Raw genomic sequence first — 18411 nt, 5'->3', positions numbered from 1 at the left:
TTGGATCCTCAAGCAATCTGGATGATGTACCGAGAATGAAAAAATCATCACTTGAAAAGGAGTTGAAGATTAACTTTGGACCTGATTGATGATGGTTCTTACACTTAACTGCAACAGACTCATCTGCAGGGCTACCGCTCCCCCTGGCCACTACACCCCAGGGTTTCTGATTGGGTGGGTTTGTGGTGGGGTCTCATACTTTGTCATTCTAACCAATTCCCTTGCAGTGCTGTCTCTGGTCAGGAGACCCCCTTGGAGCACAAGCGGTCATATGTTTTTTCTAATGTGGGTATTTCAGTGTAGCCCATGTAAAGCCCATATAGGGGGTAGTGCTGTGGAGAATTAAAGTCTGCATTAACCTGAGTACAAAGTTTGAGACAAATAAACCAAGGGATCAGTTTGAAACCATAATTCTGCATGTTCTTCTTTGTGAGACTTGACATCTTTCTCAATGTCAATTGAGACGACGCTGTGCCCGTCTCTTTTTACTTAGAGTCCTGGTTTGCACGAGCTGCGAAGGAACTGCAGAAAGAACACACCTTTCACGTCGGAGAACAACACACGGAAAGGGATGACCACACCTAGAGCAGAGCCACCTGACGGGGATCCTTTTTGCCCTGGTGGTGTCAGTGACTACATGTTAGCCTGCTAACTGCAACAAGGTCCCCAGTTCAAAACCCCTGCTTCCTCCTCAGGCTTTCTACTCCCATTAAGATTTACCATCTCCGAAACCCACAGGGGCCAGTTCTACCAGGCCCTCGAGGGTCACTCTGAGTTGGGATCATCTTGATGTCAGTGAGTTGAGTGACTACGGTGTTTTAAAACGCGGCCACACAACGTAGTGATATTGGAACCATGGTCTCACTGCATCCCTGTCAGTGAGGGATTGGGGATCCAAGCTTGTCAGTTATCCTGCAAATAAACCAGTCTAGAAACAGGAAATGGAGTGTGAGAGACAGGCCTGTAGTGTTGGACTATAATTTAGTTACATGCCCCCCCTGAGGTTTCCTGTTTGAATAGATTGCTGGAAGTGTCTCCACGGTGCAGGGGTGAGCTGGCACCCGTCATGGGCTGTGGCAGGGAGCAAAGCAGGGAGGGCTTCTGAAAGCCTGGGCCATTGAGCTGAGTCGCGTGTGGGATAAATCATTCTCGGTGCTGTACTTCCCCTTCTGTTACTCCCCAGGGCTCACGGAGGTCTCATTATGCATGACCAAGTCTGTTAGGATGTGAGGGGATAAGAGAAGCTCCGTGGCCAAAGGCGGAAGGAGCCAACGGAATTGAGGTGAAGTTGGAGAACGCCGTTTGTCCCCACTGCTGGGGCTCCCAGAATTCCAGGGGTGGGAAATCTGGTAAAAGTGGGACAGGGTATCGGTACTGTAATCCGAGTGACAAAGGAAACATGACTTGCTACCTTTTTGGAGATATAGGTGAGTCGTGAACTGGTCATATAAGTTATCTGAGTATGGCTTTGAATTCTGTGCCTCTCTCTCTGACTACATATGGCATACGTTGTCGTTGTATCAAAATGTAGAAATAATATTTAAAATGCTACTCAAGTCTGACCCCCTGCTGTTAACATTTCATTGAAGAATCTTATTACTACATGTCTGTAAAATATATGTGACTGTGTTCCTATTTTGTACAACTAATATAATATTCCATATATCACTTCCTTAAAGAAGCACAATTCCACCGCCATCATCCCCCCACCCCCAAAGCTTATGGATATATGTAAACTGGCTTCCACCATTTGGTTTCCCATGCTCGGATTTGACCCGGCCGGTCTTTATCTCCACACTTCCTCCCTCTGCAAACGGAATGGTCATCAATGAGCTAACACTGATCCAGGAGGGTGTGCCAGGAAGCAGTGAAATGTCAGGGCCTCGCTACTGGCAGGGAAGTCCCTGGGTGGAACCCACTGGAAGGATGGAAGTTTGTGTCCACCCAAAGCACCTGGTTACAGGTTACCTGTTGCAGGAAATACATTGTTTAAAGTTTAGTAGAAGAAGAAGAAAAAAGAAAGACCAGAAAACATCTTGTTCTCCTTTCAGCTCCTCAGGACTGTGAAAAGGCAGGTATGCCCATTCAATTGTTTCTCTCCAGAGAAGGTGGAATGTAAAACCTTGTTAATCAGAGAAAATCCCCACTTCATCTGGGTTTGGGAACAGATTAAATAGGGCCTCCCATTAAAGCAACTCTTTGCAAACAAATGGAGCAGATGAACCACCCCTTCCCCTTCACTTCCGCATTTCAACCTCTGATCTGGCTCTCGAGTTTCATCTTTTCAGGATCCCTTGCCCTGGGCCTCTTTCCTTCCCCCGGGGCAAGATTCAAGACTAAGCCCTCCTCTTAACACCAGGAAAAACAGTAACCCTTGCTGTGGAGGTCATTGCTGACATTGTTGTCAGTTTCTGCGGATTCCAGTTTATGTGGACTAGAACCGCTCCCGGGATTTTCACGGCCGTGTCCTTTCAGAAGCGGATCTGCAGGAGTGTCTTTCAAGGGGCCTCTGGGTGGGTTTTAACTGCCAACCTTGCAGTTAGTCATCGAGCACTTAACCGTCTGTGCCATCCAGAGGATTTGATCGGGCTGGACTTGTATTTCTAAAACCCAGACTGAACCCGAATAATCTCCAAGAGTTTACAGCAGCTCCTGAGCCTCAGCCTGATGAACTGAGTCAGACCTTATGTCTTGGCCACGACTTCTTTTACTCTGAACCCATGTCGTAGCTCCAGACGGATGCTGACTCGTGTCTGTGAATTACCTCCATTAGTTCGTTACCTATAGAACCTCTCCTGCTTCCCATCTCCACTGCAGAGGTTCCTAAGAGGAATGTGGAGTAGAATCCTTTCCAATGTTTTCCTTGGTACGGCTAGAGGACGCATCGAGGCTCTTGTCTGCTCCTTTAATGATCAGCTGCCTTCTGATTTTAAAAGTGCTAAACTGATCTTATGCTACCCCGGTTTTGGATTTCTCTTAACGAGGTGATTCATGATTTTCATGGCATCCTTCATTTCTTCTTATTCAATTTCAATGCAACTGGGTTGTTGAAAAACGTTACAAGTCGGTTGGACAAAGAATGGCGCTTATATTTAGCGGCAGGACTAGGCAGCGTTTCCTCGGTGGTGCACACAGTTGCGCTGAATCAGAGCATCTAACAGCAAACCCTGGAACCCTTAGACAGCCAGTCTTGAAACTCTGGGGATTTCTTTGGCCTTCTTTCTCCCTTTCTCTCCACTTGGTTTGCCATCGTCCACGGCTCCTTCTAACCTGTCTGAGAAATCTTCTCTGTCTCAGCTGCTGTGTATCCATTCCTTCAGCTACTGCCACTGTGATCTCCTGGGCAATGGGCCACTGCACTAGAACTTCCAGCTTGTCTCCCAACCTTCTAACTCTCCTTTTCCCCAAATGCCAACTCACCACCGTCTAGTTCAGCGGTTCTCAACCTGTGGGTCACAACCCCTTTGGGGGGTCAAACGACCCTTTCACAGGGGTTGCCCGATTCATCACAGTAGCAAAATGACAGTGATAAAGTAGCAATGAAAATAACTTTATGGTTGGGGGTGGTCACCACATGAGAAACTGTATTAAAGGGTCGCGGCATGAGGAAGGTTGAGAACCACTGCTCTAGTTGACTCTAACTCACGGTGGCACTAGGACAGAGTAGAACTTCCCCATAAGGTTTCAAGGCTGAAAATCTTTACAGAAGCAGAACACCACTGTGGAGTGGCTAGTGGGTCCAAACTACTGAACTTTTGGTTAGCAGCCAAGGTCCTTAACCGCCAGGACGCAGGTTTGTTCTCTTAAATGGTCCCTTTCATGTCATGCTATCTATGAACAGTCTTTGATGTCTTCCTGCTTCTCTCGATGTGGACCTGAGCAATCGGCTTAGGCACAATTAACCCACTGTTATAAATCTGCAATCACCCCATGCAAAGGTTCAACTCTAGTCATTCCTTCTTCCTTACACACTATTTCCTGGGCACAGGCAGGGAGGTCACTTAAGAAAAGAGTAGTCAACAAAAGTGGATTCTACCCTAATTTCTGCTGCTTACTGGCTGTGCACGCCTGAGAAATTCTCAGAACTGGTCTTCATAAAATGAGACCGTTGGGTTGCGTGGACACCCACTCAGGTCTCTGCAGTCCTCCGTTCAATTTCTGTAGTTCCGAATTCATCACACTTCACACAGCAATACTCATTAGTCACTGAACCCCCGGTGCCTCATAGCAATTTAGGAACTTTGTTTCTGTACATGGAAAATCTTTCACGTCTTAAATGTTTTCTATGTGCTTGTTTTTAAAATAAAAATAATTTGCTCTCTCTTTGTATAAAGTACATCCATACCAATTTCTCAAACTCCCTGTGACATGAACAAGTGAAACCGCCTTCGAGAGCTGTGGGAACCCTGCTGAGAGAGTGGACAACTTGAGGTTCTAAGAAGTGAGCTGGGGTTTGGATCCTTATGGGAGAATAGAAACTCATCAGATAAATGGGTGGGAAGTAGCACCCAGGTAGTAGGAATAGCAAGTGCAAAAGCTAAGAGGTAGGATTGTCTGGGAGGTTCAGGATCTAGTGGGAAGCTGAGCAGGTAGAAATGTCAAGTGTGGGGGAGAGATGTGACTAAAGATAATACCGGACCAGGTGACTACAGGTAACCTAGGCCCTTGTTTGTCAGGTCAGGATCAGATGTATAGGCAGCAGGAAGCCCTTTGCTCATGCGGAGTGGTGGAGGGGTGGGATATCATGACTAAAGTGGTAGCATGGAGGAGGGCCTGGGCCTGGAGGAGGACACTGGTAACTGGGAGACCAGTTTAAAGGCAACCCGACTAGACCCCTGCCCAAGAAACACTGGAGTAACATCAGGAGTAGCCTTTAGACTGCAGGGGTCCTCAAACCACGGCCCGCGGGCCACAGGCGGCTCACCAACGACATTGATCCGGCCCACCGGGTGTTTTTCTCCCTTTTGTTTTTTTACTTCAAAATAAGATTTGTGCAGTGTGCATAGGAATTTGTTCATAGTTTTTTTTTTAAACTTTAGTCCGGCCCTCCAAAGGGTCTGAGGGACAGTGAACTGGCCCCCTGTTTAAAAAGTTTGAGGACCCCTACTACAGTCTCAGCCATCAGCTCTCAAAGACATTGGTTTCTGTGGGGCCTATTAGCACCCGAGGCAAAATCACTCTGCAATACTAATGCTTTCTTTATTTAAAATAATGAAATTCTCTTTATCATGGGTATTTTTAATCTATTAATTTTTTTAAGTGTTGTATGACAATGCTATTTATTTTAACAGATTTTCTTTATTTTTTTTACTGCTCCCACTCTCTGAAAAGTATCATGTCCTGGCCCTGCTAAACTATGTTGTTTTGCACCGAACATTTATTATTCCATTTATTCCATAAATGTAGGGTGAGAATCCACCGGTCAAGGCACATTTTGGTTACAGAACTGAACTGAATGCACACATCCTCCCCCCGTACCGATGAAAGGCCCTCAATCACATGAGGAGAGCCCTCTGCCGAGGGCTGAGGCTGATGTAGACTGGAGGAGACGCTGATTCATTCAAAATGTGTTCCTTTTGGATAATTTCTGTCTCAAGGCCAAAGTCCTTGGCTGCCAACCTGGCATTTTTGGCCAGAAGGACGCTTCCTAGTGGCTGCTGTAATTGACATCACTGAACGACTCTTCTCCCTAAGTGCCCTCCTCTGCCTCCTCCATCTCTCTCTCAGACCTCAGCCCCGCCCCTCACTTCCTGCAGACCGGCCTTCTGGCGGCATCACTCATGTTATATTTAGATTGGCGAATTCAGCATCTGAGGTGGTTTCCTCTAGAGCAGTGGTTCTCAACCTTCCTAATGCCGCGACCCTTTAATACAGTTCCTCATGTTGGGGTGATCCTGTATGTGGGCGCACCGGCCTGTGGGCAGACCCACCTGCAGATGGATAGAGGAACGGTGTCTCGGTTCCTAAAACCATCGGAAATATGGCCTTAGGTGACCCCTGTGAAAAGGTCGTTCGACCCCCAAAGGGGTCGGGACCCACAGGTTGAGAACGCTGCTCTAGAGGGTAAACCCCGGTGGAGCTGGCTTGGAATTTTGGCAGACCCAGTCAGGCCAGGACGACGCAAATACCCTCTCGAAGCTCACGCCTCTCGCATCCCCTGTAATTTCACGGAGTCCCTTTGGGAATCTGGTGGCTCTCTCAAACCACGTGGGTTTTAAGATCCCCAGCCCACTCTGGCCTGTAACTAAAGACTGCTGCTCTTGTGTGTGCCTGAGTTGATGCCAACTCCCAGCGAGACGCTTTAGGGCAGAGCTGAACCAACCCAGAGGATTGTCTAGGCTGTAACTTTAGGGGATAAAGACCGGCCGGGTGGGTTCAAACGGCCGGTTTTCCATGTTAGGCTAGTGCTTAACCACTGTGCGACCAGGGCCGCTTCTATTTAAAGATAATCCCAGACATTTGGACGTGGGAGAAACTTTAGGAATATCCTGGGCCCACCTCCTCTTGTTGCCAGGAGGAACCCGAGTCCCAGGGAGACTCCGTTTGTTCGTGCTATCCTGTTTATCTCTTTTGCACACGTGGCTCAAGTCTCCTGCTAGCACATACCCTGCCAGGGAGAGACATGCTATCTTCTCAGCCCCAGTCTCATCCTTCTTCCAGAGGGCTGGTGGGGCAGAACCCAGCCCCAAACCTTGTGGGCAGTAATTGCCCAAGATGCCAGTACACGGTTCGGCCAGCAGCCTCAACAAGAACCACCGTAGCAACCAGCATTTACTAAGTGTAATGGTTGCATCTTGCACCGTGATCTGAAAGGTCTGCAATTGGAAACTCCCAGCCAGGGGAGACGGAAGGGGCTTTCTACTCAGAAAGAGCTGCAGTCTCGGAGATTCACAGGGTAGTTCTCCCCTGGCCGTGCAGTAGCTGTTTACTCCCCACCAGGCACTTTGTACGTTGTTATTTGATCTAACCCTCACCAGGGCCTTAGGAGGGAGAAAAACAAACCAAACGCACTCCTGTGGGGTGGATGCTGACCCGTAGACCTTATAAGGTAGGTTCTATCTTTGTCCCTAGATTTATAGATGAGAAAAATTGGCTCGGGTTAAGCAATTTGCTCCAGATTTCACAACTAGTAACTGTCAGCGCTAGGATTCAAAATCAGACAGACGGTTGTCAGCCATCCCTGGATGATGTCAGCTCACTTGTGGTCACGTGGCCCTCACCAGGGCAGGTGACAGTTCCACCTCGGGCATCTCCTTCTGCCCCTGGATGTGCCAGCCAATCCCTCTACTAGCTGGTTTTTATTGGGAATCCAAGGGCCCCCTGCTTCAACTTTGCCCTGTTAGACCCAATGGGAGATTGGTTGCTGGGTAGAAGGGGGTGCCCACCTGGGCAGGGTTTCATTTTGTTGTGAGTCACAAGGGGCTCAATGACTCCTAATACCATCAACAGAAAGAGAGAGGAAGGGACAGTTTGTGAGGAAACCACGGTTTGTGAGGAAGCGGGGAAAGAAGAGGTTAGTTCATGCCTGCAGGTGGTGGGAGGACAGGAGGGAGGGGCTCTTAGGTCTGGACCATGCTCAGAAATAAGGCAGCTGAACAGAGGAACTGGCAGGGGCCTAGAACACCATCTCCCATGAGTCCTTTCCCAAAACTTTCCAGGAAGGCCTCCCAAGAGTTCTGGAGTGGAGGGACTGTTTCTATTTAACACGGACGCATCTGGTTGCAAGTCATTTCTTACTAACCACCCATTAACAGCGGAAAGTAATTTGCAAAACTACACCAGATAGTTCACACCCTGCAGCTTATTTTCTCTCTCTTTCTTAAACAAAAACCAAAAACACGGAGATCTGAAAAGATTTCGTGCTGGTCTCTGGCAGACCAGGACCGCTGACCTGGGTGATAGGGAGAGAGAAACTGGGCTGACCCAGCACAGTGAGGAGTGTGGATAATAATCCTACTAACACCCTCTACCCTTTCCAAACTCCTGGTTGGCTTTCCCCCACGACCAGAGGCCGTTAGGCCATATCTCCAAGACTGGCGCGATGACAAAGAACTATAGCCAAAAAGCTCTTCGATGGTTTGCCACTTGGTGTGCCCGAAGAGATGTCCGCGGCTCAAGTCCTCACCGGCCTTAGGGCTGGGACAGCCTTACGGTCTTTGGGGATGTAGCAATTTCTCCTAGCAGGGAGGAAACCTGCTGGTCCATTTTCTCTCCCACCCACACAGCCGGGAGGGGCCTGGGAGAAGGGAAATTTCTTCATAAAACTACGTAAAAGCAGAATGTGGACATGAAAGAAGTTAAAGAGGGCTGCTGTGTCCATAGCTCATTGTTCTTACTAGGCGGCAACAGCTGAAATTTCGATAAGTGCACAGTCTCCCCTTTCTCCACATGAAAATGGGTATGTGACAGCCTGTGTGATCACGAGGTGTTGAAGGGATCAGGTATCAGGCATCATCAGAACAAAAAATCATATCATTGTGAATGAGAGGGGGAGTGCAGAGTGGAGACCCAAAGCCCATTTGTAGGCCACTGGACATCCCCTTACAGAAGGGTCTGGGGAGGAGACGAGCCAGTCAGGATGCGATGTAGCAATGATGAAACATACAACTTTCCTCTAGTTCCTAAATGCTTCCTCACCCCCTCCACCTCCTACCCCCACTATCATGATCCCAATTCTACCTTACAAATCTGGCTAGACCAGAGGATGTACACTGGTACAGATAGGAACTGGAAACAGGGAATCCAGGACGGATGATCCCTTCAGGACCAGTGATGAGAGTGGCGATACTGTGAGGGTGGAGGGAGGGTGGGTTGGAAAGGGGGAACCAATTACAGGATCTACATATAACCTCCTCCCTAGGGGATGGACAACAGAAAAGTGGGTGAAGGGAAATGTCGGACAGTGCAAGATATGACAAAATAATAATTTATAAATTATCGAGGGTTCATGAGGGAGGAGTGGCGGGGAGGGAGGGGAAAAATGAGGAGCTGATGCCAGGGGCTTAGGTGGAGAGCAAATGTTTTGACAATGATGAGGGCAATGAATGTACAAATGTGCTTTATACAATTGATGTATGTATGGATTGTGATGAGTTGTATGAGCCCCTAATAAAATAAGAAAATGGGTATGTGAACCTGGTGATTCCAGAGCTGAACCAGCTGCCAATAAGAACTTTGTAAGACTAAAAGGCAACTAAAGTAATTTGATTATATTTCAGGGGGAAAAACATTAATAGATAAGTCATATTTAACTGAAAATGTATTCTATAAAGTGAATTGTGTTTTAAGAATTTGTGCTTCTGCTTTTACAGATTATTTTTAAACCATAGTTTCAGGGAAGTTCAAAGTCAATTCCAAGTCAAAGAAACGATTTGTGTAGAAATGGATAATGAAAAAATTTCATCGCAATTTTTCAAAACCACCAAGGAGTATTTTTTCAATTATACATTTTAGAAAACAACCTTTGAAACAATATCTAGTTAATCAGGCAAAATATTATCATGGCATCCCGAAAGAGCATTGTTTTATAGCAGAGTTGGAAAATCACTATAAATTTGAAAGCAGATTTCCCCCTGAACTTTGAGGCATTTTTAAGAATATCTTATTGGAGTAAAACATTTTTTAGCATCCATCCTGGTACACTGCATTACCACATATGAATATCTCTCTACTGACATCATTTGGCACATCAAGAAAACCCACGTTAGAAGGAATTTGGGGCATTGGGACATTCACTGAGGTTACCCTGAGCTGGAGCTGACTTTGACAATGAGCAAAAATGTTGGGTGGTGAAAGGGTTAATATACTTGACTGCTAATGGAAAGGTTGGTAGTTTGAATCCACCCACAGACAACTCAGAAGAGGCCTGGCAATTTGCTTTAAAAAAAAAAAAAAAAGAGCCATTAACTACTGGATGAGAAACACCAGTCTTGTCTGCTATACATAGGGTTTCCACAGGTTGGAATTGGCTTGAAGGCAACTGGTTTATTATATGATATATTTTAGTAGGACATAGTTTTAGTTTTCCCCAGAGCAAGTATTCCAACCCAGCTCTACCTGACTTCGGTGTTCAAGTTCTTCCCCAGGTACACAAGCATATCTCTCAGGGTTTCTCTTGAGGAACACCACCTGCTGCTGTCTGCTCCATCCACATGTAAGGTCAGCGCTGCACCTGGTAGTTACACCTCACTCTCGGATCACATGAGCTACTGTGGGAACAGTCCTTGGAAAATACATAGCTGCATGATGCCGAACAGGCCTGCCGTCAGCGTGGAATCTCTGTCTGAACTTGTGAACAACGTCAGGGCCTGGAATACTGACCACACACATTCGGCAGCACTTCACTGGGCTGTCTGACTAAAGGAACTTGTCTGCTTTTCAGGGTTTTTATGGGGGGTGGGGGTGGGGGTGGGGAGGCAGGGAACATCTTAGAAAAATAGAGAACCAGACTTGGCTAAAATGTTACAGAAATCAAATCAAACCCACGGTCATTGAGTTGATTGTTGGTCATTGAGTTGGTCATTGACTTACAGCAAATCGAAAGGACAGAGTAAACTGCCCCAGGGCTGTGATCTTGACGGATGCTGACCACTACATCTTTCTCCCAGGGGCAGCTAGTCAGGTTCAAACGATCAGTCTGTAGCTTAGCAGGTGAGTGCCCGGGCCACGGCAGCACCGGGCTCTCTTTTGAATATCATTCTGGCCACAGGAGAGTATACAAGGAGCGGGTAGAAAATGAGGGCCTGGCCTGCTCTCTCGGCCCTCCCACAAATGCTCCAAGAGAGAGCTAGCTTAGAGACTGAGCTTTGTTAGTGAATCAAATCAACTTGATGGTAGTGAGTTTAGTTGAATAACCGCTCTGGGCCTCAGCTTTCCTGCTTAAAAAACAAAGGGCTTGGAGAACATGACGTCTAGGGCCCTGAAGGTGAACTTTGTGATGTGGACGGGCTTCTCCCTTCCTGCCCCTTGCCCCTATACATCGCAGGGGGAGTAGGCACGGGTGTGGTTGTTTGGGCGCCTGTGCCCAGAGCCAGCTACAGAATCTCCTGGGCCCACTGTACATCGAACATGCAGCGCCCCCTGTGAAAGAACTGTTAGCAATTTCGTGGAGACAGCAGCGGAGCCTTGTACCAAGGGCAAGACTCCTCTAATCACGGACCTCTGTGCAATTTGCACGTGCCACACACTTAGAAAGCTTAGCAGCCTCGATGAGTGTTCCCTACACTGTGGGATGGATGCACTTGTGAGTGGGTGTGAGTCCCTAGCTAACCTACTGGGAGGCAGGGACTTCCCTGGATAAATTATTCTTTTTTCAGGAAAGTAGCCAACAGATGAGTGCGGCTCAGTAGGTACAGGTCCTGTTCCTTGCCTTGCTTTTGAAATAAGCATGAAACAAGGAGTCATGTGAAACTGAGGGCAAATGGTCTTTTTATTGGTGTGTGTGTGTGTGAGAGAGAGAGAGAGAGAGAGAGAGAGAGAGAGGAAGGAAGGGGGTGGGTGTCTAGATTACAGTGCTGTACAAGGAATGTGATAACAGTCTGGAGATGGAGCAGCTGACAGAAGCCCTTTTCTGAAGCGGGGTGAAGGCAGGCCAGGGAGGAGAAGCAGGGGGTTGTGGGAAGAGCTTTCTGTGGAGCCAACAGCCCAGAGTTGTGGAACACGGTATCAGGCGTGGGAAAAGAGGACAGATGTACTCACTGATCGTCAGCTGGAGATGGGGAAATACAAGCGCCAATAAGGAGGCCCAGCACATAGCCAAGAGGCGTACCTCCCTGCATGTGAGTGCCCACCACAGGCCAGGCAATCCCAGTCTTCCAACCTCAGCGCTCAGCACCCAAGCTGCTTGCCCTGGAGACGGTCCTGGGGCCTTCAGGCCCTGTGGGATAGTAGCCAGTGTCCCACTTTAGGATTCACTCTTGCTTGATCTGGAGGCAGCGTCTTGGATGGATGGCATTCCTGCAGATCAGCAGGTGGAGCCCATTTCTGGAGCTTCAGGGGTGTCTTTCTCTTAGAGTCTAATCCTATGTGTGATCCCTAAAGGTGCAGGAAGCCCACCGAGAACTCGGAGTAAGAAAAGTTGGGTCGTCCCTGAGTGCTGAGACATACACACCTAAAGCAACAAATTAGCAAGGCCAGCTTGAAGAAACACAGTGCCGGCCAGTCTGTAACATTTAAGGAGGGCCCAAGGGAACGGAGTCACACATCTAAGGACACAATGTGGGTGACAGGGAGGCATTGTCAGAGTCTCTGTGACCGCTGACCGGTTAAGTTGACTTATAAGTGTTCCCTGACAAGGCTGCTACCTATAGTACAGTACGTAAGAGCACTGGCGCCTTTTAGCTCAGAGGCAGGATCTAGGACCAACCCTGCTGAGCATCTGATTCTACAACTGACAGCAGCTTGGATCCCTCAGAAACACCCCTTCTCACCAGTCCAAAAACACACAAGATATTCAGGCAAACTGTTTCCTGAGATTTGGAAAACATCAATGCCTTCTGAAGAGTCATTTCCTTGGTGGGGGGTGGGAGGGGACACAGGATTGATTCGTAATAGACTGCTAATCAAGTTTTTTTTTTTAAGGGCTGCATCTTCAAAACACAGTCAATAGTTGAATAATGATAATATTCACCACTGGGGACGTGCAAGAGGTGACCTGCAGCAGAAACGATCTCCACCATTAGGGACATTATTCCCAGGCTGTGTTCACAGACTCTGCCATAGCATCTTCATTGAATGGTGGATAAACAAGCACACTGTCTCCCTTCAACCTCTTCTTTGGTCCTTGATCCAGTGTCTTTGGGTAATGTTATCTCTATGCGCCTTCGAGAGTTACATTCTGCTCCCACACAAGCACAATTTGTCCTCTACCAATCAGAATTTAATCTTTGGCCATCTTAACAACTGTGTTAGCACTTTTTGTTTTAAACAGGAGGGTTTCCATTCAAGGTCTGCCCAGTCTATTGGAGAGGTACAAACAGAGATGATCTCAGAACAATCTGTGTCTGGAATTCTTTTCCTGCAAGCATTTCTCTCTCCCACTGGAGAGATCAATGCTTACCTTAATGGTGTGTGCAATTCACAGAATGCGGTTTTTGTTTGAGACACAGGCACAAACACCTCAAAGCAAACCTCACTGAAATGGAGGCTCAGGGGCCTCTAGCTCATCCCTTTGACAAGTCCCTATCCAAACTGTCCCCGAGAGAGGAATGCCGGCGAATTTATGGAAAGATCACACAGGAAAAACTGTTCACAGGGTGTGGCCGGCGAGTGAGCATGATGCCCGGAGAAGGATGAGTCAGAAACAGGGTGGATCATGATCCTGTGTGGACTGAAATGGGGAGAACCAGACGGGCAGGGAGTGGAGGGAGGGTAAGAAGAAGGTGGGTTTCCTTCTGAAGAACTGAGCTTGAAAAGGCAACTCAGAGTGAAGATTTCAAGACCCGAGATGAATCTCCCTACTTTTGTGGCTAAGAATTTAATAACTCTCTTGAATTTCGGTTATATTTTTTTCTGTCTTTCGGAATTTGAAACCCAGGATTGATGAACCCATGGCGACATCGAGTAGAAGAAGGGTTCCTGGGGGGAGGGGCAGATACAATAAGGGGAAAGGAGGGATGGGGGAGCCGATATCAAGGAGTTCAAGAAAGAAGAGAATATTTTGAAACTGCGGTAGCAATTGTATCATACTGCTTGATGCGATTGAACCATGGAATGATGTGATAACTGTCTTAGCTCCCAATAAAATAGTTTTTTGGGGAAAATGAAGAAATGAATAAGCAACTTCTCAGTAAGCTTTGATAAGTCCACACTACGAACACAGGTCTTTTTCTGTCATCTGGTGCTACATCATATCCCTGACTCTGTCAAATAAGGTGCCAGATAAAAGGTTTAGCAGAGAGACCCACAGGGGGCTCAGCCAGTTAATTAGGCACTTAAAACGAAGGCAGAGGGGGAACGTTTGTCACATCTGTAGTTCACAATAAGTTAAATGCCACAGGTGTCAGAATGAATAGGCAAAAATAACTAAAACAGCTAGAAAGAAGAACTGAAATTAGCATGAACTTTATCAGAGATCAATGTAGAACTTTATTAGAAAATCAATTGCATAATGATAATAGGACACTTTCAACAGTAATGATATAATAACTACCATTTATTTTTATCCAGTAACTACTGTATGCCACTTATTTCACTAATTTATTAACGGCCCTATGTATTTATTTATTAACAGCCCTATTAACTATTAATGGCCCTGTGACATGATTATATTTATCCCAGTGAAGAAACTGGAACCAAAGAGATTAAATAAATGTGCCCAAAGTCATACTATTAGCCATTGGGAGAGGCAGTTTTCAATCTTCAGTTTATTTCACTGAAAAATGTAATGCCTTATAACCAAGTTAGCTAAGGATTGTGTTACCTGAATGAACCACATGGGTAACAAAGATGTGGAGATTTTAAAAATTAATAAACCATTTATTGGGGGCTCTCACATATATTGTAACAACCCATGAATCAGTTATATCAAGCAAACTTGTGCAGATGTTGCCACCATCAATTTCTAAAGACCTTCTTGTTGAGCCCTTGAGCATCAGCTCCTCTTTATTCCCTCCTTGCCCCACATACAACCCTCGTGAACACTTAGTATATTATATATTATTGTTTTTACTTGTCTTACACCATCAAATATATCCCTTCACCGACAGTTCTGATATTCGTCCTCCTCAAGGGGTGCAGATTTTATCTTTTCCATTCATAAAAATAAATGAGGATTGTCTGTTTCAAGTACCGAAGCACAGAAGAAAAGTCAATTGGGAGGCTATTTACACAAAGCTGTTCATGACTTGTATGTTTCAAAATGTTTACCTAGAGGTCTGGCATTTTTATGACCGCAGGAATGCTTAGTGTGGAAGGACTGAGAACCAGATCTCAGTTGGGTTTCTGCTAGCATTCCCTTCCTCATGAACCCTTGATGATTTATAAATTATTATTATTTTGTCATGTCTTACATTGACTGATGTCTCCCGTCACCCACTTTTCTGTTGTCTATCCCCCAGGGAGGGGATTAGATGTAGATCATTGTGATGGGTTCTCCCTTTCTCCCCACCTTCCCCTTCCCCTCCTGGCATCGCTACTCTCATTATTGGTTCTTAGGGGTTTATCTGTCCTAGATTCCCTGTGTTTCCAGCTGTTATCTGTGCCCACGTACATCCTCTGGTCTAGTTGGATTTGTAAGGTAAAATTGGGTTCATGATAGTGGGGGGTAGGAGGAGGAAGCATTGAAGAACTAGAGGAAAGTTGTATGTTTCATCGGTGCTATACTGCACCCTGACTGGCTCGTCTCCTCCCTGGGAACCTTCTGTAAGGGGATGTCCAGTTGCCTACAGATGGGCTTTGAGTCCCCAATCTTCACTCCCCCTCATTCACAATGTTATGATTTTTTGTTCTTCGATGCCTGATACCTGATCCTATTGACACCTCGTGATCACACAGGCTGGTGTGCTGCTTCCCTGTGGGCTTTGTTGCTTCTCAGCTAGATGGCCTCCAGGCCTGCTTACCCTCTTGTTCCTTGGCTGACTTTCCTTTTCTTCCTTTTCTGGGGTTTTCCTGTTTCTTCTCAGCCCCGGGACAACATCCCCTGAATCAAGGGCCTTCCTTGCTAGCTTCTGTAACAGATGCTCACAATCTCTCTACTTTTGTGGTTAAGAATTTAATAAATAAATTCCTATGTAGTTTAGATAAACACAAGACTGTGAACACGGTCTTTTTCTGTCATCTGGTGCCAAATCATTTGCACAGTTAGGCATCCTGAATGGCTGGTAACTAGCTAGGACAGAGAATGCAAATCACAAGGGTCAGTGTGTTTATTTTCTTTTCTATTCCTCACCTGGCCACTTCACTACTTACAAGACCTAGGAAGGTGCTGCTAGTTCACGGTGTTTACAGTTTTTTCCTTTAAAAAGTTCCACGTCAGCAGTGCCTATTTTACCCAAACAGGCCAACTCTGTGAAGACAACCGGGTAACCAAACTGGAAAAAATGAAACAAAGTTGCTTTTGCCTAGGCAGATGAATGTAGTGTATGATTATCCACAATATATTATTTTGGTTTTCTACCACACTATCTGTGGTCGTATATGGCTTATCAACTACTCTGCTGGACTTTGTCCCTCAAAGAGGCATCATAAAAACATTTAGGTTCTATGGCCTTTCTTTATTAAAACTGCCAACTGGATTGCCCAGAACAGGTTCAAAGGCTTCCAATGGCCTTAGAAATATGTCTAAAAGGGAACTTTCTAAACCCCTCTTGCTTATTTGAATAAAGTCTTGATCTCATGTTTGGTAACTTCTTTGATCTAGCCTCCCTTCCCCTTCCTCTTGCTGAGTTGCAAGTCCAGGTCGAGAACCCTCAATGCTTGAGTTACATAGCTCCCCTCTTTTCTGGTACCTTTGTCCCTTCCAGCCTATCCTGATGACCTCCGTTAAGCCTACTGGCACGGCAGTCCTTCAGAGTGCAAACCCTTCTCTTAACTCCTTATGGTCAGAGCCCTAACGCTCCTTTGTGATCTGGCCCCATCCTGCATGTCCAACCTTTATTAAGACCGACCCCCTCCAGTCCCACAAAACATACTTTACTGCCCTGGTTGGGGTAAAGAACTCTCACCCTCATGTCACAAGTAGACTGCACTCATTCATGTGCATCTCCAAGTCTTAACTTTTGCTATTTCCTCCCTCCCACAACATCACACTGTTTCTTCCACTCTCCAGCTGCCTCCATCTGAACCACTTCTTAGCTCGAACCACTTGAAATCTCTTCTCCGTGAAAGAGTCTCCAGAGGCTCTAATTCTGGTCTTATCCTCATGTAGCCACTGGCTCCCTTCCATCGCTTTACCTGCAGCCTCGCCGTGGAGGTACGGGACCCGAGAGCACCAGCTATGATGAAACTGGGTTCCTGTTTCACACGCCATTCTGATCACACGATCCACAGTATATAACAAGCGATTAAATGGCTGACACCTTCTTATACCAGAGCAAAAGCTCGTCTCAAACATCCAGGTATGAAGCAATGACCAGGCATAAACTAACTTATTTCTTGAGATCTGTCTTGAAATTCGAATTCACCAGCTCCTCATTCTTTGTGATTCTCTGTCTACTACCTGTGCCACGTCACCTCATAGAGTGCAGTAGTCCGGGGGATGTGAAACACTCTGATTGCCAATGGCACAATGCTGTTCTTCCTGGGCCAAAAGGAGGATTGCCAAGTTAAGATGTAGGCAGTCATCTTTTCCCTAGGCGAGAGGCGTTTCCTGACTCTGGCCCCTTGAATCACCACGTCTCTTTTTCCCTTCTGTGTGGCTTCTCCTCGGTCATTGTAACAGTGGTATAAGGACATTAGAAAAAGAGATCTAGGGAGGCGGGCTGGGGAGGAGGAGGGGGCGGCGCGCGGGGAGGGCGGGGGAGGTTAAAAAAAAAAAAAAAAGGAAAAGAGATCTAATCGCCCCAAGACACTTGTGATAGATACCCACAAAATAAATAAGGGACACTGAAACTGCAGTGAATACAAATGATTATCCTTACTCTTAACCTCAATAGTAATCCACCATGAAGGGGTTAAGGACTCAGGTGAGGAAAACCCTCCTTTAGACAGGCTTGATGCATTCAGACCCTGAAAGCTGGCGTTTGGTGCCATCTAAGCCCCCGTAGCTTTTTCATCTCATCCTTTCTCCAAAGCTTCACACTTCCATCTATCACTGGGGAAACCAGTTTGGAGGCAAGACCTCTGGCTTCTCCACATTTCTTTAAAAACCCTACTTCCTTACAGTAATTGCCACCCACTGCTTTAGAGTTAGCAAAGCTTTCCAAATTTCAGTATTTCTGAGATACAGACAAGAGCATTTAACAAAAGAAGGAGAAATAGGAGAAGGATTTGTAAGGGGAAAATCTTACCTCAACTTCTGACTGGCTGGGACAGTTATTTTATTCAGCTTGTCCATTCTTTTTGGTAATGGTGACACGCGGAATGGATGTCCGGTGGCAGCGTCAGCAGTTCCCGGCCCTCCTAGGGAGTAGCATGGTAAGTGTTTTGGGCTCCGGAGTCTCCCTGCCACTTGACTCTGGTTCCCGAGAGTGAGCACAAGGCTGCTGGCAGACACTCCTGTGCTTGGGAGAGGTAGAACTTGCTTGAGCACATAGCAAGTTTCATGTTTCTACGCAATCATGTGATCTGGGTAGCCGGCCCGCTTGGCTGATTACGCCACGTTGTGTAAACTTTAAGAGTGAAACCTACTGGGCATGCAGATTTCGTGCCAGCTGCTTGCTTTTATAACCAGATTTGTAACCAGGACAGGACAGGCTGCTGGCTGGTCACTACTTCCTGTTTATTCTGTGTGCTGAGAGTCCCTGTTTTCAGTAA

The 18411-nt window shown here is 46.5% G+C and overlaps 1 protein-coding gene across 1 annotated transcript in view; it reads right to left on the bottom strand.

Moving 5' to 3' along the window:
- BLNK (B cell linker) overlaps positions 1-18195 on the bottom strand; it is a 78469-nt gene extending 60274 nt beyond the window's left edge. Inside the window, exon 1 of the mRNA XM_013004186.2 lies at positions 17946-18195. Coding sequence (XP_012859640.1) covers positions 17946-17992 — 47 coding nt within the window. The 5' untranslated portion in view covers positions 17993-18195. The remainder of the gene's footprint in view (positions 1-17945) is intronic.
- Positions 18196-18411: the final 216 nt, after the last annotated feature.

This window comes from Echinops telfairi, unplaced genomic scaffold (genome assembly GCF_000313985.2).
Source record: "Echinops telfairi isolate 266 unplaced genomic scaffold, ASM31398v2 ScPeMD7_70;HRSCAF=299, whole genome shotgun sequence".
In the NCBI taxonomy this organism is placed as follows: Eukaryota; Metazoa; Chordata; class Mammalia; order Afrosoricida; family Tenrecidae; genus Echinops; species Echinops telfairi.
The sequence above is the reverse complement of the archived record's forward strand: the minus strand, read 5'-3'. Positions and strand labels throughout refer to the sequence as shown.